The sequence below is a fragment of the Ranitomeya variabilis genome, chromosome 8, assembly GCF_051348905.1.
Source record: "Ranitomeya variabilis isolate aRanVar5 chromosome 8, aRanVar5.hap1, whole genome shotgun sequence".
Lineage (NCBI taxonomy): Eukaryota > Metazoa > Chordata > Amphibia > Anura > Dendrobatidae > Ranitomeya > Ranitomeya variabilis.
This window is the reverse complement of record NC_135239.1, coordinates 47,657,668-47,679,750: the sequence shown is the minus strand read 5'-3', so window position 1 is coordinate 47,679,750 and position 22,083 is coordinate 47,657,668. Positions and strand designations below refer to the sequence as shown.

The 22,083-nt window shown below is 41.2% G+C and overlaps 1 protein-coding gene across 1 annotated transcript in view; it reads right to left on the bottom strand.

The window, feature by feature from the left end:
* Window positions 1-22,083, bottom strand: part of TLCD4 (TLC domain containing 4) — a 65,697-nt gene that overhangs the window by 5,701 nt on the left and 37,913 nt on the right. Inside the window, exons 3-5 of the mRNA XM_077275940.1 lie at window positions 18,507-18,596; window positions 16,631-16,689; window positions 13,758-13,852 (exon numbers count right to left, since the gene is read on the bottom strand). Of these exons, the coding sequence (XP_077132055.1) occupies window positions 13,758-13,852; window positions 16,631-16,689; window positions 18,507-18,596 (244 nt within the window). The remainder of the gene's footprint in view (window positions 1-13,757; window positions 13,853-16,630; window positions 16,690-18,506; window positions 18,597-22,083) is intronic.

The following is a 22,083-nucleotide window of genomic DNA, read 5'->3' as shown; positions in this document are numbered from 1 at the left end:
TTCAAAATAATAACAGTCCAATATGACTAACCAGATTAATCACTGTTTTTGGTATAAATGACATTACCACATGTTAAACAATTTACCAGTTCGTGCAGTAAATTCTAAGAAAATCAACAGACTCAGAATTCATGATCTGCATGTTTTTGAGTCTGTGTGTTAGTATAATTAATTGAAATGGGGTGTGTTCAAAATAATAGCAGTGTGGCGTTCAATTAGTGCGGTTAATCATTCTGTGAAGAAACAGGTGTGAATCAGGTGGCCCTTATTTAAGGGTGAAGCCAGGACATGTTGTACGTGCATTTCTCCTTGAGACATTGTTCAGAAGAACAGCGTACTTTGATTAAAAAGCTGATTGGAGAGGGTAAAGGTACCTTCACACGAAACGACGCTGCAGCGATAGCGACAACGATGTCGATCGCTGCAGCGTCGCTGTTTGATCGCTGGAGAGCTGTCACACAGACCGCTCTCCAGCGACCAACGATGCCGAGGTCCCCGGGTAACCAGGGTAAACATCGGGTTACTAAGCGCAGGGCCGCGCTTAGTAACCCGATGTTTACCCTGGTTACCATCGTAAAAGTAAAAAAAAAAAAACAGTACATACTCACCATCTGATGTCCGTCAGGTCCCTTGCCGTCTGCTTCCTGCTCTGACTGAGTGCCGCCGTACAGTGAGAGCAGAGCACAGCGGTGACGTCACCGCTGTGCTGTACTTTCACTTTCACTTTGCGGCGCTCAGTCAGTGTGGGAAGCAGACGGCAAGGGACCTGACAGACATCAGATGGTGAGTATGTACTGTTTGTTTTTTTTACTTTTACGGTGGTAACCAGGGTAAACATCGGGTTACTAAGCGCGGCCCTGTGCTTAGTAACCCGATGTTTACCCTGGTTACCAGTGTAAAATATCGCTGGTATCGTTGCTTTTGCTGTCAAACACAACGATACACGGCGATCGGACGACCAAATAAAGTTCTGAACTTTATTCAGCGACCAGCAACATCACAGCAGGATCCTGATCGCTGCTGCGTGTCAAACTAAACGATATCGCTATCCAGGACGCTGCAACGTCACGGATCGCTAGCGATATCGTTACAAAGTCGTTTCGTGTGAAGGTACCTTAAAACTTATAAAGAAGTGCAGACAATGACAGGCTGTCCAGCTAAAATGATCTACAATGCTTTAAAATGGAAAGCCAAACCAGAGAGACGAGGAAGAAAACAGAAAACTACCATTCGAATGGATGGAAGAATAGCCAGAATGGCAAGGCTCAGCCAATGATCAGCTCCAGGATGATCAAAGACAGTCTCAACCTACCTGTGAGTACTATGACAGTAAGAAGAAGCCTGTGTGAAACTAATCTCTCAGCAAGAAATCCCCGCAAAGTCCATTTTTAAAATGTTAAAAAAAAAGACATGTACTGAACCGGATACAATTTGCCAAAGAACACATCAACTGGCCTAAAGAGAAATGGAGAAACATTTTGTGGACTGATTAAAAAAAAATAAATAAGATTAAGATTAAGTAAAATTGTTCTTTTGGGTCCAAGGGCTGCAAACAATTTGTCAGACGACCCCCAAAATCTGCTTTCAAGCAACAGTACATTCTTAAGACAGTGAAGCATGATGTGCAAGTATCATGATATGGGCATGTTTCTCTTACTATGGTGCCGGACCGATTTACCGAATACCAGGGATCATGGACTAGTTTGCATAGATTAAAATACTTGAAGAGGTCACGTTGCCTTACGCTGAAGAGGATATGCCCTTGAAATGGGTGTTTCAACAAGACAACGACCCTAAACACACCAGTAAATGAGCAAAACCTTGGTTCCAGTCCAACAAAATTGAGGTTATGGAGTGACCAGACCAGTCCCCGGATCTTAATCCGATAGAACACTTGTGGGGTGACATCAAAAATTCAGTTTCTGAGGCAAAGACTGGAATAACAGGTGACCGGGGTCAGAAGTTGATTGACTCTATGCAACATAGATGTGAATCAGTTCTAAAAAATTGTGGGTACACAACTAAATATTAGGTTAGTGATTCACAGGAATGTCAAATCCACAAAAAAGTACATATTGAGAGTTTGCAAAAACAAATGCAGACACTGCTATTTTTTAGAACCATCCAAAGTTCATTTTTTGTTATTCTCTGTAAAGTAGTTAAATATTATATACATTTCTCTTCATGTTTTGAATTAGAAAACAGCGTGCAATGTTCCCAATGTATGGAAATAAAAACAAGTTTAAAGATTTTGTGATATGTTTTTGAACATACAGCTATTATTTTGAACATTACTGTGTGAGACCATTGTGCCCAACATTGCAGACCACAGGCACACCTGACAAAATGGCTCCATTACACACGCACAATGACTCACTAGAAGTGACAAAACACAATGAAGTTCATAAATTTGAGGGAAAGTGTGGGAAACAGAAAGACAGAACAACATTTATCTGCCATCCATTTGTAAATTAAGAGCCACAGTTCTTTAATGCTAATGGTATTAATGTGGCTGCCATTTCTACAGACGTGTTGAATAGATATGCCAGTGCTTGTTGCCATTTTTCTGTCGTAAATTGTTGTAGCTGCTTATTTACCAAGATGGCATTATGGACAACTTACACCGTGAATTACCTAACAATTGGCAGGGCATGTCGAGAGTTGCAGTTTCACGACACATTGCCAAACCTTACAATTATGTGGTAAAACTGTGGCTTTCTGACCGGTCTCCAAGTAAACCCTCCATTGTTCTTACCCACATAGAACATCAATGACAGCTTACATGTTGGTGATCTGTACGCATACAAGACGTACTTACTGGTCCATGAGCAAACAGTTGCCTAAAAAAGCAAGAGGAAACTCCAACGCAACAGATATGAACAGCCGTCATACCAGTACTCTTACATACTGGTAAATCCATATCATGGTCAAGCACGGAGACAGCTTGGCTTATACTATTAGTACTACACACAGACAAGTCAGTAACTGGCTTATTATACGCGTGTGGATGCTGAATATTAAGAAGTGAATGACAAAAGTGTTGTCATACTAAGAATTGAGTACAAAGTGTGAGGAAATTAGTTGCAGTTAGTAGGAGACACAAACATGCATTCAAGCCTTCAACTGATAAAAGGAATTCATCACTCATAAACGCAAGGCATATTGTCCAATACTTCTAGAGTGCCTAGGAGGCTCATAGAAAACCAGAATACTTCCTGGACTCCCAGAAAAGTCTGCAAATCTCCTGGGCCCCACCGAAGACTTCCAGTAATCATGATTCCAGAAGTTTTCATGTAGCCCAGGGTCTCAAGAGTGGGGAAGTTAAACTAATTGTCAGTCTCGTAGAAACTTTCTCTAGGTAGCACCACAAAGATGAGCAAAGTGCCCACTAAATCAAACCCATAATATTCAAATGCTTTAATAAAGCAAGTAGACAGGGTTTGTCCTGGATTGAACAGCAATTTTAAAAAAGCAAATTTATGATTTAAAAAAATTATATTTTGAGCTCTTTCTTGGTTATTTGAGCTTCTAGGAAAACTAATACGACTTCCACAATCCTACTAACCAGTTTTCTAGATAAAGTCTAGTAAAGCCACCATAAACAATACAGCTGTTAACTGAACAAGGTTTTGGCTTATAGCTTTATTTCCTGATTCCTCCATATACAGGAACACTTGACTCTATCAAGCGCTCCTATGTTCTCTAAGAGAGGGACACTGTCAAAATCCTCTGGCGCCAGCTTATCTCACAGAGAATACAAGCGTTGGCAGTTAAAAATTGGACAGTTCCTTATCTCTCTGACTTTATCTGTCGAGTGATAGTGGGCAAGCCCCAATGGACATTGGACCGACAGCTGATCCAGTAATCTTCCTGTCCAGTATGATTGTATAACCTTTTCCCCATACACATTAGACTAACGTCTCCAAACCTACCAACATTGGTAGCTCAGTGGTTAGTCTAATGTATATGTAGGCCTTCCCACCTTCCCTCTCATTTCGGACTGCCAATTCTTTTGCTCTTTGTGAAATGAACTGGTACCAGAGAAGCTTGGCAGTGGCTCTCTTTAAGAGAACAGAGGTGCCCTTGGTAAAGTATGGAGGAATCAGGAGAGATCGCTCCTAGCTGAACCATTGTTGTTTCATCAGCTGTCTATTTCTTTTATGGGGGGCTTTACTGAACTAGAAGACCCTTTGAAAGCTTGTGGGAGTCATACGGAGTTTCTTAAAGGCTGATATAACCAAGAAAGATTTAAAAAAAAAATAAATAAATACAGATTTTAAGTTTGGAAACGCTCTTTAAAACAGCTGTCCACACAGGAAAATCCCTGTCTATTTGGTATATTGAGGTATTTGTATATAATGAGAACAATTTAGTGGTAGAGAGAATCACTTCATGCAAAAACAGTTGATGTCAGTGCTGGCGAAATGTCACTTGTGTGCCACACAGATGAGGTGACGGCAGGCCCCCGAATCAAACACCGTGCAGGGAAATCCTAAAGCTCGGGAATACCCGCGGCTAGAGAACATTGACTTGGACAGTGGACCAGGGTTGCTCAAAGCAGTCCTCTATCTAGAGGGCCTCTGTTCAGCCTGCATTGGCAGCTAGCAATTATTAACTTATGGATTTAATAATAGTGCATAGATTACAGGTTTGGAAAATATTAATGGTGCATTTAGTGTGCTGTCATTGCTCCTTATCAAGCGACGATCGACTACATACAAGTCCATCAGTGCTTGTTTACAGACAGGCCGATGAACTATGATGGGGACAGAAAGAACAATAATATGATTGTTCTGTCCCCACACAACTCCATGCCATAGACAGCAAATATCCCGTTCATAGGGGGAAATGTAGCTCCGATTATTATTTTTACTGACAACTATCTGAACAGCCGACAAGAACACATTTTGTTCGTTTGTCAGGTGATATCCAGGATGTTTACAGAGGTTGATATTCAGGAATGAGTGATCATTCGCAGATTATCTGCTCATCTAAATGAGTCATTAGTGTACCAATAACCCTGTGTAAAGGACATCCACAAACAGTTCACATACAACTCACACAAAGTATCATATCAACACAAATCTAAAACATGAAACTAATGGATGGATGTAAATAATGATGCACTCATACCACACACTTGTTATAAGGATGGTTGATAGTAGCTAAAAATCTATCAATAAAAAATGCAATCATGAATAGAGATGTCATATTTAAATTGTAATTTTTTACTCTCATACAGTCATGGCCTAGTGTTGGCACCCTTGACATTGTTCCAGAAAATGAAGTATTTCTCCCAGGAAATTACTGCAATTACACATGTTTTGTTATACACGTTTATTTCTGTTGTGTGAAAAAAATACAAATTGGACATAATTTCACACAAAACCCCCAAAATGCACTAGACAAAATTGTTGTCAGCCTCAACTTAAAATTTGTTTGCACACCCTTTGGAATAAATAACTGCAATCAATCGCTTCCTATAATCATCAACAAGCTTCTTACACCTCTCAAATGGAATTTTAGTCCACTCTTCTTTTGTAAACTGCTCCAGGTCTCTCACAGTTGAAGGCGCCTTCTCCCAACAGCAATTTTATGACCTCTCCGTAGGTGTGCAATGGGATTTAGATCTGGACTCATTGCTGGCCACTTCAGAACTCTCCAGCTCTTTATTTCCATCCATTTCTGTGCATGTTTGGGAGTCATTGTCCTGGTGGAAAACCCATGACCTAGAATGCAAACCCAGCTTTCTGACACTGGGCAGTACATTGCGACCCAAAATCCTTTGGTAATCTTCAGATTTCATGATGCCTTGCACACAGTCATGGCACCCAGTGCCAGGGGCAGCAAAACAACTCCAGAACATCTTTGAACCTTCACCATATTTGACTGTAGGTACTGTGTTTTCTTTGTAGGTCTCATTCCGTTTTCAGTAACCAGAATAATGATGTGCTTTACCAAAATGCTCTTTTTTGGTGTCATCTGTCCACAAAATGCTTTCCTACAAGGATTTTGGCTTACTCAAGTACATTTTAGCAAACTGCAGTCTAGCTATTTTATGTCTCTGTGCCAGCAGTGGGGTCCGTCTTGGTGTTCTGCAATAGCGTTTCATTCCGTTTAAGTGTTGATGGATAGTTTGCACTCAAATGGATGCACCCTGAGCCTGCAGGACAGCTTGAATTTCTTTCGAACTTGATCGGGGCTGCTGGCCTACCATCTGGACTATGCTACGTTGCATCCTTTTACCGGTTTTTCTCTGCCGAACACATCCAGGGAGATTACCTACAGTGCCTTGACTATGTTGCGAACATGGGCAAAGGAACATCAAAATCTCTGGAGATGTACTTGTAACTTTGAGATTATTGATATTTTTCAACAATTTTGTTTCTCAAGTCCTGAGACAGTTCTCTTATCCTCTTTCTGTTCTCCTTGCTTATTGTGTCACACACAGACACACAATGTAAAGAATGAGTCAACTTCTCTCCTTTTTATCTGGTTTCACAAGTGATTTTCATTGTGCCCACACCTGCTACTTGCCACAGCTGAGTTTGAACAAGCATCACATGATTGAGACAAAGTTGTCCACCCACAATTTTGAAAATGTGGCAACAATTTTATCTGGCCCATTTTTGGATTTTGTGTGCAATTATATCCAATCTGCCTTTTTTTCTGTTTCATTTTGTGTTGTTCCAATACACACATAGGAAATAAACATGCGTATAACAAAACATGCGTAATTGCAATAAGTTTCTGGGAGAAATACTTTTTTTTCTGGAACAATTTCAAGTGTGCCAACACTTTTGTCCATGACTGTTGGGATTCTACAATTTAGATTTACTGATTAAAAGTCCTCTGGAAATTGATACATTGATACTGAAAGCATGGCTAGCATTAGGATCTGGCTAACCCAATTAATTGCAGGGCCATTTTGCCCGGGGATGTTCAAATCTCTGTCCTTTTCCCATAAAATCAAAAAAGTGAAATTATATTTTGCTGAACAGTCTGAATTTACAAAATATCATAATATTTATCTCATAAGGTGAAAACTGAAGTGGAAAACAAAAATTACAAAATGTCAGAATTGCTGTTTTTAGGTAACTTTGCTTTTTAACCCCTTCATGACCCATGGAAACAAAAAAAAATTTTGCTAGGAAGTTATAAGGGTTAAAATTTGACCAGCAATTTCTCATTTTTACAACAAAATTTACAAAACCATTTTATTTAGGGACCACCTCACATTTGAAGTCAGTTTGAGGGGTCTATATGGCTGAAAATACCCAAAAGTGACACCATTCTAAAAACTGCACCCCTCAAGGTACTCAAAACCACATTCAAGAAGTTTATTAACCCTTCAGGTGTTTCACAGCAGCAGAAGCAACATGGAAGGAAAAAATGAACATTTAACTTTTTAGTCACAAAAATGATCTTTTAGCAACAATTTTTTTATTTTCCCAAGGGTAAAAAGAGAAACTGGACCCCAAAAGTTATTGTACAATTTGTCCTGAGTACGCCGATACCCCTCATGTGAACCACTGTTTGGGCGCACGGCAGGGCTCGGAAGGGAAGGAGCGCCATTTGACTTTTTCAATGAAAAATTGGCTCCAATCTTTAGTGGACACCATGTCGCGTTTGGAGAGCCCCTGTGTGCCTAAACATTGGAGCTTCCCCACAAGTGACCCCATTTTGGAAACTAGACCCCCCAAGGAACTTATCTAGATGCATAGTGAGCACTTTGAACCCCCAGGTGCTTCACAAATTGATCCGTAAAAATGAAAAAGTACTTTTTTTTCACAAAAAATTTCTTTCAGCCTCAATTTGTTCATTTCCACATGGGCAACAGGATAAAATGGATCCTAAAATGTATTGGGCAATTTCTCCTGAGTACACTGATACCTCACATGAGGGGGTAAACCACTGTTTGGGCACACGACAGGGCTCGGAAGGGAAGGAGCGCCATTTGACTTTTTGAATGAAAAATTAGCTCCAATCGTTAGCGGACACCATGTCGCGTTTGGAGAGCCCCTGTGTGCCTAAACATTGGAGCTCCCCGACATGTGACCCCATTTTGGAAACTAGACCCCCCAAGGAACTAATCTAGATGTGTGGTGACCACTTTAAACCCCCAAGTGCTTCACAGAAGTTTATAACGCAGAGCTGTGAAAATAAAAAATCATTTTTCTTTCTTCAAAAATTATTTTTTAGCTCACAATTTTTTATTTTCACAAGAGTAACAGGATAAATTGGACCCCAAAAGTTGTTGTCCAGTTTGTCCTGAGTACACTAATACCCCATATGTGGGGGTAAACCACTGCTTGGGCACACGTTGAGGTTTGGAAGGGAAGTAGTGACTTTTGAAATGCAGACTTTGATGGAATGGTCCGCGGGCGTCACGTTGCGTTTGCAGAGCCCCTGATGTGCCTAAACAGTAGAAACCCCCCACAAGTGACCCCATTTTGGAAACTAGACCCCCCAAGGAACTTATCTAGATGTATGGTGAGCACTTTGAACCCCCAAGTGTTTCACAGAAGTTTATGACGCAGAGCCGTGAAAATAAAAAATAATTTTTCATTCCTCTAAAATTATGTTTTAGCAAGCAATTTTTTATTTTTGCCAGGGTAACAGGAGAAATTGGACCCCAATAATTGTTGCCCAGTTTGTCCTGAGTATGCTGTTACCCCATATGTGGGGTAAACCACTGATTGGGTGCACGTCGGGGCTCAGAAGAGAGGGAGCACCATTTGACTTTTTGAACGCAAGATTGGCTAGAATCAATGGTGGCGCCATGTTGCGTTTGGAGACCCCTGATGTGCCTAAAGTGGAAGCCCCTCAATTCTAACTCCAACACTCACCCCAACACACCCCTAACCCTAATCCCAACTCTAGCCATGACCCTAATCACAACCCTAACCCCAACACACCCCTAACCACAACCCTAACCCCGGCACACCGATAACCCTAATTCCAACCCTAATCCTAATCCCAACCCTAACCCTAATCCCAACCCTAACCCCAACACACCCCTAACCATAACCCTAACCACAGGCTTAATCTTAACCCTATTTCCAATCCTAGCCCTAATTCCAACTCTAACTCTAATTCCAACCCTAACCCTAAGGCTATGTGCCCACGTTGCAGATTCGTGTGAGATTTTTCTGCACCATTTTTGAAAAATCCGCAGGTAAAAGGCACTGCGTTTTACCTGCAGATTTACCGTGGATTTATAGTGTTTTTTGTGCGGATTTCAGCTGCGGATTCCTACTGAAGAACAGGTGTAAAACGCTGCGGAATCCGCACAAAGAATTGACATGCTGCGGAAAATACGACACAGCGTTTCCGCGCTGTATTTTCCGCACCATGGGCACAGCGGATTTGGTTTTCCATAGGTTTACATGGTACTGTAAACCTGATGGAAAACTGCTACGAATCCGAAGCGGCCAATCCGCTGCGGATCCGCAGCCAAATCCGTACCGTGTGCACATAGCCTAATTCTAACCCTAACCCTAGTTCTAACCCTAACCCTAGCCCTAACCCTAACCCTAGCCCTAACCCTAACCCTAATGTTAACTCTAGCCCTAACCCTAACCATAGTACAGAAAAAAAATATATATATTTTCTTTATTTTATTAATGTCCCTACCTATAGGGGTGATAAAGGGGGGTTCATTTACTATTTTTTTTATTTTGATCACTGTGATAAGTTTTATCACAGTGATCAAAATGTACCTGGAACGAATCTGCCGGCCGGCAGATTCGGCGGGCGCACTGCGCATGCGCCCGCCATTTTGGAAGATGGCGGCACCCACGGAGAAGACGGACGGACTCCGGGAGGCTCAGTAAGTATGAGGGGGTGGGGGAGGGAGCATGGGGGGTGAATCGGAGCACGGGGGTGGATCGGAGCACGGGGGAGCGGGCAGGAGGACGGGGGAGCGGAGGGGACTACGGGACAGAACGGAGGACTGGGGAGGCGATCGGTGGCGGTGGGGGCACATCAGGGTTTCCAGCCATGGCCGATGATATTGCAGCATCGGCCATGGCTGGATTGTAATATTTCACCACTTTTTATAGGTGAAATATTACGAATTGCTCTGATTGGCTGTTGCACTTTCAACAGCCAATCAGAGCGATCGTAGCCACGAGGGAGTGAAGCCACCCCCCCTGGGCTGAAGTACCACTCCCCCTGTCCCTGCAGAACGGGTGAAATTGGAGTTAACCCTTTCACCCGATATGCAGGGACACGATCCCTCCATGACGCCACATAGGCGTCACAGGTCGGATTGGCACCGACTTTAATGACGCCTACGTGGCGTCACAGGTCGGGAAGGGGTTAAAAATCTAAAGTTCTTGACTCCATCAACCGTAAAGTAAAAAAAAAAAGTTATTGGTTCTTTGAAAGTGAGGAGTAAAAAAAAATCAACAGCGAAGAGAGGCCCACTAGGACTCTGTAGCCTAAGGGCCCTCATAAACCTGGAGCCGTTCTGCTGAAAGAAATGTCAATACAGCAGGTAAATTGTGTACGTAGACAATGTGGCATGCATGAAACCCATAAATCAGGCGGTACCCGAGATCTCATCTGCATTGGAACAGCGCACACATTAGAAAAAAAGGTTGGATTTTTGGAAGTATATAATTGTGAGCTGCAATACCAGACACAACCAATGGACAAGAGTGGCACTGTTTCTAGATAAATACACACAAGCCGCGAGACATGTAGACACAGAGACTCGAACATATTTTTCGAGTACGCTGACGACATTCTGTTAGCACCCGAGCATGCTCAGATAACATCTTATCCGAGCACGTTCGCTCATCACTAATAGTCATGTATTTTATGAATGGCGTTCTTGCAGTAGCTTTCCTGTTGACCGTCAGTAGTACAACGGCCCATTCACAAAATACTTGCGGCATATGGTGCCAGCATTCTACACTTAAAAAGATGCAATTTCCATGATATTTCTATTAATGTTTAGGCCTCATGCATACTTCTTGTTTTCAACCTACGGTATTTCCATCTTTGATTTCATTTTTGTCTGCCATGGATCTTGTCAAGTATGAATTTTAGAAAAGTACCATAGATGGCTCGTCAGTGCTGCCTACATCGCCTTCATCATTTCAACCCCCCAGAGGTTTTTGACATGGATTTTGCAGCTGAACCACATAAAATACTACTTCATATACTCCTTGATGTGGAGTTTAAAGTGGGTCCACTTGAATATCCATGTAGAATAAAACCGTGTGAACATACCCTTTGTTTTATTTTGTTGCCCACGCACTTGACCATTAGCAATATTATGTGAATATATAGTAGTTTTCTATCATGTGCTGCGATGGTGACAAAGGGGCTGTGCACTGTGACCCTACTCTGATGCAATATCTAATATAAAACAATTAGAATAAAAAGCACTTTATTATTTCAATATGTCCTTCTTCTATTTAGCATAGTCTCAATTTCATCCTTTTATATTACTGCGCTGTTGTCTTGACATAGCTACAGTCATAAAACAATCAAGGATGGCATTATAAGGGTTGTTTGTGGAAAACAAGATATCACCCATCTACAAGATAGGTCATGACTTGCTGATTGGTTTGGGTCTGACCACTAGGACCTGTACTGATCGCCAGAACGGGGAAATGTTATCCCTGTTAGAATTGAATGGCACTGCGCATGCTTGACCGCTGCCCCATTCATTTCCTATGAAGCTGTGCTCGGCTTCTTCCAGCAGTGCCATAGAGCATTAATTTGAGCAGCAGTCGGGTGCCCACCCTGCTGTATCTTTCTGTTAGGCCACATTCACACATTCAGTATTTTACGTCAGTATTTGTAAATCAAAACCAGGAGTGAATGAAAAAAATACAGAAGTGGTGACGTGTTTCTATTATACTTTTCCTTTAATAATCTTTATTTTTAATAATAATCTTTATTTTTATATAGCGCTAACATATTCCGCAGAGCTTTACAGGTTGCACACATTATCGTCGCTGTCCCCGATGGGGCTCACAATCTAAATTCCCTATCAGTATGTCTTTGGAATGTGGGAGGAAACCGGAGAACCCGGAGGAAACCCACGCAAACACGGAGAGAACATACAAACTCTTTGCAGATGTTGTCCTTAGTGGGGCATGAACCCAGGACTCCAGCCTTTGATTGTTCCACTCCTAATTTTGGCTTACAAATACGGATGTAAAATACTGACTGTGTGAAAGTGGCTTAACAAGGATGAAAAAATGTCCTAATGGGCGCAAGTCCCAGTGGTGAAACCCTCTCACCAATTATCAAGTTATCACCTATTCTAAAGATAGGTGATAACTTGTTTTAACTGGACAAGCCCTTTAAATACCTTACTAAAACATTTGTTTGGGCACTACATACATCTATTTCTAACTATTTCTAAGTCCTAGCAAAAATCTAAAAATAGGATCCAGATAGAAGACATTGAAACCGGCATCAGAGGGGTTGTCCACTACTAGGACACCCCTTCTCATTCACTATATTCCCCCCATATTAAATAATAACTGCTATACTCCACTCCGGTGTGAGCGCCTTCCAGTGAGGTCAGCACCTGCACTCCTGGGGCTGGAGTGACAATGTCTCAGGAGCTCCAGGGGATAAGGCGCCAAGATCAATGGAACAGTGCCTGCTCTCCTGGGGCTCGCGTGACATTGACTGCAGAGCTCCCATGACATAATGTCTCGGGAGCTCCAGGGGAGCAGGCACTAAGATCAATGGAACAGTGCCTGCTCTCCTAGAGCTGGTATGACATTGGCTGCAGGGCTCGCATGACATAATGTCTCGGGAACACCAGGAGAGGAGGCACCAACATCACTGAAACAGTTCCTCCTCTCCCAGGGGCAAGCATAGCTGCTATTATTTAACATAGGGGGAAATATAGTGATTGAGAACGAGTTGTCCGAGTAGTGGACAAACCCTTTAATAAATACCCTACATGTTATTCTACTGTTCCACAACTGTACGTTATTAGTAGTTTTTTATTATGGTATATTGAGAAGAATATTGGTGCAATAACTGTACATTTCACACTTCCTGGGCTGCTATTTTCCAAAAACATAAAATACAAAAAAAAAACAATATTTATCATATATACAATATTCTACATTCGAGGCCTCGGTACATGCAAGCCTGGCATCACATACGGCTATTACTACGTCTACGAGCACATGCACATGTAGGTTTCACAAAAACTTTCACTACTTCAGAATCTAAAAACAAAACATGCATAGAGTCTTTCCATCCCAACCTCAATACGACATTTTCATGCAGGCAGACATGCATTATCTTACTGTACAGAAGACAGAAAGAAATATTCAGCATTCCGTGCAAACAGATTTCCATCTCTGCCAGCAGGACCCAACATGAATTGCTATACAAGTCATTGCAGGACCTACCTGGCAGAAAAGGCAAGAAAACTCAAGCCAAGTACATCATAGATTGGCCACAAAATCAGCTACAAGGGTACATTGTCTTCCCATTTAAGATGAAGAGTTATTTACCAAAATGACTTAATGATTTACATCAAAAGTCCAAATGGTGTTGGTGTTGTTCCAATGAACTCGGATTTATAAAGTGTTTTAATCCTTTTGGGACACTAATTAGGATTAAAGGTATTACATGGCATTATACCCTCTTAAGTAATGCTGATCTCTCATTAAATTAGATCATGTTGCCTTGGAAGTTCATTTGTAGCCAAGCTTTTCCAACTTGTCTGCTGGCACTACTGCAGTATAAGTTAATATGGCACTCACCAGTACATAGTAGTAAGCATACAGAGCTGCCACATGATGCGTCACAAAATACTTATCCCCAATCGCCTTCCAGTAACAAATAATCAGTAACAAGTCTGCAAGAGAAAAAGCCAGAATGACATACAGTCTGCAATGGAAAGAAACCTAAAAGAGGTGGCGATGGGCCTGAATATTGTAACCGATAATACCAGGTCATTGCAGAACAAGTCCAGTTACTATTCCTATACAGGACGTGGTGCAGTATAGTAATTCTCAAAGTAAGTGTAAAAACAGACACAATAGGAAATGGATACCTTTGGGGCATTTTTATTTTTTACTTAAATGGGTGTATTTTGGGCTAAAATTTTGCAATTGAGTTGCATTAAAAATTTGACACCATTTGCTTTCTTTAGCCTCTTTGTTCTTCTTTGTGCATCTATTGATGGCTGCAGAATGAGATTAATTAGGAAACCCATCAGTGAGCTCCTTGTGACAGAGAATTTGTAATGCTTTTGTAGGTCTTATACTGAGCTCCTTTCTGCTGATTTATGACTTTATGAATGTTCAGGTCTCCTTTGATGTGGCCTGTGGTCATAAATCATCCGCTTGGAACTCAGTAAATGACAGGAGTTGCCAACTCTGTCACAAAGGGTTCATTGATGGGTTCTTAATTAATCTCATTTCACACCCAGAAATAAGCAAAGAAACTAACAGCCTAATGTTGCAAAATTTATAATGTAGCCCAATTGTCAAGATCATTAAAGGGGTTGTCCGGGACTTTTACATTGATGTCCTATCTGAAGGATAGGTTATCAGTATCTGACTGTTGGGGGGTACGACACCTAGAACCCCCATCGATCATCTGTTCCTGATGCTGGCGGCTAAAAGTCCTCAGGTACGCAGCTGCTCAGCTCCATCAACTGCACAGCGGCCATAGACGAGTACCACACATCCGCCACAAATTAGAATCAACAGAAAAAGGCGATCAATGTAAAAGTCCTGGACAATCCCTTTCATTTACTTCTAAATATCACCCCCATCATGCTATCACATAGACCAGAAATGACGGTACGTCTCCTATTATCCTTGGCTGTATATGAACCTCTGCTTTTTGTTGCCCCCTGATGAACCATGTAGTGCGGTCAACTTTAGATATGAGCAGAGCCTTATATACTTCCTATGGAAGACCATACAGGTCTGTATGGGTAAGGCTCCTTTTATATCCCTGTATATGAACACATCCAATGTAACTGCTTGAAGACTTCTCTGCAAAATGCCAAACATTGCAATAGGCCCCTAATAAGTTTATACCATGTTTATGCCTCTATTAACTTTATCACGCTTTTATGCCTCTGCCATACCTTTTCTTCAATGTATAAGAAAGTACATACTGCAGATCTTAACTTTTTTGAACATTATGGCAAGAGGAAAACATGGTTTTGTATGTCTGTACAGTGGCACCCTTTAAGAGCTTTATACGTTGGAGAAAAGTTGCAATGACTAACTATGATGAGATGTGAACAATTTCTCACTTAATTCCCTTTTTTTCTTCAATACATAATCAGTAACAACCATTGCAATGGTCGTAAAATAAAGAAAACCTGGACTCCATGCGGCTCTATTGAATTATTATTGCTACTGTATTGGCATCGTATCATAGGTCTGTCACTATTAAATGGCACAAAGAAGGGAGCATGCGCACACGGCACCTAGATGTGGGCTGCGAGGACAGCTTCAGTCCAATATTAATCAGGAATGTCCAACTAGGTGCCATGAAGAGGCGTAGCACGGCTTCCTAGCATTACTACATACAGTAACTGTGCATTTATTGTATGGGATTAGTCCAAGAAAAATAAAGTTGATCGGCACATCCAAAAATTAGATAAAATCTTCAAATTTTATTCCACAAGTATCAAACAATTAAAATCCATATGCTAATGATATATGCAGACGTCTTTGTGGGCAGCACGGTGGCTCAGTGGATAGCACTGCAGCCTTGCAGCGCTGGAGTCCTGTATTCAAACCCCACCAAGGACAACATCTGCAAAGAGTTTTGTATGTTCTCTCCATGTTTGCGTGGGTTTCCTCCTGGTACTCCGGTTTCCTCCCACATTCCAAAGACATACTGATAGGGAATTTAGATTGTGAGCCCCAATGGGGACAGTGTTGATAATGTGTGCAACCTGTAAAGCGCTGCGGAATATGTTAGCGCTATATAAAAATAAAGATTATTATTATTATTATTATTATTTGTGGGACTGTGTGCGCCCTTAGTCATAGAGAATGCATTCTCTAATTGTTCAAACAGCGCCAGAAACGCGTCAGCATGCTTTTTCTATCACTAGCATGTGGATTTTAATTGTTTAATACTTGTGGGATAAAATCTTAAGATTTTATCTATTTTTTGGATGTGCCAATCAACTTTACTTTTTCTTAGATTACTTTCTAGGGATGAGCGAACATGTTGGGATAAGAAGTTATCTGAGCACGCTCATGTGCTAACTGAGTGACTTCGGCGTGCTAGAAAAATATGTTCAAGTCCCCGTGACTGCATATCTAGTGGTGTTTAACAGCCGCAACCCATGCAGGGATTGTCTAACAAACATGCAATCCCTGCATGTGTTCTAGCTGTCTAACAGCCGCTAGACATGCAGCCACGGGGACCTGAACATATTTTTCGAGCACGCTGAAGACACTCGGTTGGTACACGAGCGTGCTCGGATAATAACGCCTTATCTCAGCACGTTCGCTCATCACTACTAATTTCATGACACTCAGCAGTATTTGAAACGGCACCCAATGCAAAGGACTGACCACTGGCAGCATAGCCCTATAACCTAAAGAAAGGAAAGACCTGGCAGTGGTTGATCCATGCCTCCCCAGCCGTCATTTACCTGAGATGAGGTAGCCTGAAGTTATTGCAACATTCAACTTCACCAGAAAGGGATCTCCCCTGGAAAATAGATGGCAGCGAGTTATGCACCCGATATAGTAAGTATTTATACATTTCCAGACATCAACCAAAGAAGAAACGTGCAACACCACATGGTTTATAGAGCAAGAAGAAGGCATTTACATTGACAGTAATGCTATCCACTGACACACGACAGTCGTATATCACTAAATGATATACACAGGTCATCTCTATATATACCACTCGCCAACCTACTGAGCTATAGTATGGAAAATGCCTATGGCTTGTTAGATTATGAAATACATGTGTGACTTAAGAAATGACTTACATGTAAACCTATTAAGAATTTATCATTTCGTTCTATTAGATGATTATTAGAAGGTCCAGTTCCAGTTTTGGTGTAGTCACTCAAACTTTTTTTTCCATTCAAAATATGGATTGAAGTTCTTAGGGAGGAGAGGTATAACTTTAAAGAGTAATTAAATTTTTGGACAATATTTGATAGGTTGTCGGCCTTTTAATTCCATGGGTGTCCGAGACCTGAGACCCCCATTAATTGCTCAAAAGACCTATTAGACGGGCGCAGATCAGGAGGCAGCAGAGCAGAACTGCAACCTGAGAGAGGGCCCAGAGAATAGTACAGTCATTAGAAAGTCATTGATGAAGTGTTGTTCACGACAGTTTTGATGAGTGGGCATGGTGGAGGTGCCTGACTCATTAAGATGTGCGACTTAAAAGTGGCTGGCCCCTCCTTACGCCATTTCATATATATCTTACTCAGTCAGATACTGGATTTGTGGCGTAATGTAATCACAAGTTGTCATGAATTAAATGAGCAGGTGTCACCACAACCAGCGTTAAAATACAAAATGTTTGCGCAACTGCGATTTGCGATAAAGTTTTGCGACTTTGTTTTTCAACAGATTTCTAGCATAAATACTTTTATGAAATCTGGGCCCAAGGGTACAACATATAAAAATATGCAAACGTTTAGTTACTGTTTAAATGGAATCATCATCACAAAATTACACGTCATATTGTCTATTGTCAATAGACAGTGCATTCAGTAAAGCTTAGATAGACCCAAATGACCCAAGTATCAGCACCACCACGCTCAGCTGAGTCTACACATCAGGTCACATTCAGTTGTAGTTAATTTCCTGCAATTTTGCTGAGCGGTTTCTGCTTTGAAAGTCTACAACAAAGTTATACATTTGCATATACAAGATTTTTCCATTACGGCATTGAGGGAAGGCTGTGGCTTTGGGTATTGGCAGCATGCCTTTTAGTGGAAAATGTTTGTGGTGTCTGAACATACCCTAAGGCCACTTCTAAACAGATGTAATAAAAGCACTTTTGTGTGCCCATATTGGGAAACCGATGGAGCGCCAACTCTAGTTCTGATGAACAGTGAGATTTATTTATTTGGCATACTGTGTCCATAATCAGACATAAAAAAGAACCTGAAATGTGGCCTTAATGGGCCGACTTGCCAAACCAAGTTTTGGTCCTCACTTATTTCAAGAGCCTGGTCAGCTAAGTTTCTAAGTTCATGATGACAACATTTTGTAAAGATCTGGGTCAAATACACTTTATAATACAAATTGCCAAAATATTAGCAAAGTATTTGGCACCTAATGAATTAACTTTTGATAAGTCATAGTGGATGTTATCCGATAGCAACTCATACAGGGAAACGTACCCATGCCCAGTGAAAACAATATACTAATAGAGGAAACACCATCTTTGATGTCCACAGATATTATGTGCACTCAGAGGAAAATAACGCTTTTTTGATATGCAGGGCATCTAGACAACCTACACTAAGAAATGTGTAAGAGGCAGCAACTACTTACCACACTGGATCAATATTGACGGTGTCATCATACACCAAGATGTACAAGCAGAAACATCCGACCACCACTGCATGGAATGTGGATACAGTCCTGGGGACAAGAAGGGATGTAAAGGAACTACTGAATAATCTTCTCAAAAATACAAGTCCTAGATCAAAACTGTCAAAATTTCTACAGACCTATTTTATTTCTAGCGCTATATAAAACTTAAGGGCAAGATTTATCAAAACTGCAAAATTTTTGTAGAATGCGAAGTTGGAAAAAATGTTGGAACTTTGGCCTTTTCTTTTCAGTTCGGAGCAGCTCCACCAAAGAAGAGGCAGGACAAGGTGTGACTACGCCAGGCCATCAAATTCAGAAAATGTGCCAGCGTTTTTTACACTGCGATTGAAGTAGCATTTTTGCTGAGGCGCACGCCATTGAAGAGATGTGCCGAATTCATTAAGTGGCGTGTGCCTATTATTGAATTTGGTGCATCGTACTACACCGAAAACACCAGTCTTAAGGCATCTTAATATTAACAGAATTCTCTTCTCGTCAATCTTTCATTTGATAGATCATGTTAAAAAAGTGCCTTCGTCTCTTAATATTTGTGGACTTCCAAATGTGCTTTTTACGACTTGTTGTTAGAAGTGAGGGCCACAGATGCAATTAACTTGTCCTCTACACCTTCAGAACCAGACAGTTGTAATAAAGTGGCAATCAGGCTCTACTCATATCTGCATCAGGAGATGAGAAGAACCAGAGACGTCATGTCTACCTGCAGTATATGTTCATTAGAAGAGGACAGGTGCGCGATACCTGCCACTCATGCACACAAGCTGTCGATGTATTCAAGCTTGACACCACTGGCCAACTCATCTCCTGATGCCGAAGTGAGCACCGCAAGATAAGGTGAAATTCTGGATGAATATTTGAGACATTTCAGATTTTATTTCAGTCATATCTGTAGTGTAACAAGACTTCACCTGAAGCTTTCAGCATGGCGCTGTCCAACTACTTTGATGGCAGAGAAATGCAAGTATACTTTGGACAAGTAGGTCAGGAAGAAACCGCCTCCTGCACTCGGAGAAAATGGCAGGTGAAGAGACCGTCTCCCTGTATGCTGATGATGAAGCTAGGCCAGATCAGCGTCTCTTCACAATGTAGAGCAACATAGATACACCATAATGAATATTCCAATAAAAAGCTGCATAAAAAAATTGCAATATACTTTTCTAACTAAAAACTCCAAGCATTGTGCCATACTGAACCACTTTGTGTAACATTTGGAAGTGTAACCTTTATCCTTATGTATATTAAGGAAGTGTAACTACAATGCTTGAGCGCCTCTACGGAGGAAAAATTACAAAGAGGTGATCCGAAACTAAGATTTATTTTAGTCCTCTGTCTTAATAATGTCACAATCTAATCTTGTTTCAAATAAACTTCAATTAAAAAGTCTGTATCAATCCCTCACTACACTAACCTCTTTTTTTTACCTACTTCCTGTTTGAGAGCCCGCAGTGCATGCTGGGATACTCAAACGAGACGTCATCAGGTGGCAGAGGCTGAGTTCACTACTGTAGCCTCTGGATGTCCATTTCAGGGGCTGGGCTAGTCCCTGCTCTACTGAGCATGCATTGGTTGTTAATTCTGATGTATGGAAACTTTGTTACTATGCAATATTCTTTTTAGTGCAAAGGACAGTGCGCTCCTTCGCCGACTCTAATGAGAAATGAGGAGCTGGCAAGAGAGCGCACTGTCAGTGAGCATTGTAAGGAGAAAGTGTAATCGAACAAGAAGTTGGTCTAAAAATAAAGAATTTAAGAGTAGTGACAGAACGATAGGGACTTTTTAATTAATATATATTAGAAAAGAGATTAGACTATGACATTTGACAGACATTTAGGAATAAAATAAATGTTAGTTTCGGACCACCCATTAAAACACTGTTGAGTTTACAAACTGTGTCAGTGGATTTTTTTGTAAACATGTCCAAACCCAGTGGCTCACCTAAGCAACTTCTGTGCCTTATAATTGGCAACTACCTTAACGCTACCTCAGTCACTGCTGGGGCACACTGTGCACCCTCATCCTCAATGTGGTAAACAGCAGCAATTATGGGATATGTCTTTACATGCATTGCAGCTACTAAATTTATTTATGGAGACATCCTGATGTAGCCTGTGTGATGCAGGATCACTGTGCCCATCTTGGCACTACACCAGCAGAAAATTCACATTTAAGGCAAGGTTCACATTGAGTTTTCTCTCCATTGAGCACTACATTGAGATTTCTTTCAAAATCCCCCCCCCAAAAAAAAACACTTTTCCAACAATGGAGTCACTGTGGACACAATCTGGAGTCCATCCTGGCAGTATTCGTCTTTTTTAGGCCAGGTAGGGTCTACAGCAAATCCATTGGCTTCATTCAAGTGAATGTCTCCTGTTAGAATGCTGTTTTTCAGGGATTCGGACAGAAACCCCGATTTAGTGGTCAACGGAGAGAACTGTATTAATGTGAACCTAGCCTAAGCTGTTCAGCTTAGGAGAAGAGATGTATTTTAACAATTATTGCTAAAGTTAACATTTAACTTTGTAGATAAAACATGATTTCCCAGAAGAATCTTGGGTAACCGGATGCCAGACATCAGCTGAATCCTACAAATGTTACTGCAAGTAATACTATCTGAGCTCAATTAAATGCATTATACTGTATTAATTACAATATATTAAAAAGGTCATCCGGGAAAAGAGACTATGGAGAGGTTTATGCTCATAAATGGGAATCTAATTAAGACATTGGTTAAGCTTCAGGAAGACAGCATCTCCAATCAGACAGCCAGTCAATTTGAGGCAATAACTTTAGGCACAGAAATGACAAAATAATAAGTTGTTTCTATGAAATATGTCATTTCCTAGCATTCTAATGCATGAAATCTTGCTTCAGGATCTCCTATGCAGCGGTCTCCTTCCGTTCAGCTCTGCATCTCAAAGAGCAACATTAACTTGCTTGGTTGCCAAGACAGAGGGGAAAGCTACTTTAAATTCCCTACAGGCACATCATATTACACCCAGAGATACCAGTCAGTGAAATTCAAAGCTGAAAAGTATTTGTGCATTGCAGTCACAGCTAGGCCGGGAAATGGCTTGTTGTAAAACTTCACAAGTTCACAAATAATCTGAATCTCAATCAACATCCCATATGGCAACAGGGGCTCATTCGGTCAGTCAGTGCTTGGTGCACAACTGTCACATTTCAGCAAATAAATAATAAAATGCAAAATGTCTTAATCTCACTCTTATTCATTCTTGTCTGAACTACTACAGCTTGCTACAAATCTGGTTACCCATTATTAAATGCTCCCCTCTCCAATCTTTTCTGAATGCAGCAGCCAGGATCATATTTCTGTCCAACCGCTACACTGATGCCTCCACCCTGTGCCATGTATTGCACTGGTTGCCTATCTGCAGCGCCCCAGAGTCCTGGTCGTTGCAGTACTGTGGCTCCGCCGCTAAGGGGGGCTATGGAACGTCAGATGGCACTGAAGGAGTTCATCTGACCAGGTATCACATACACCAATACATTTCACAGT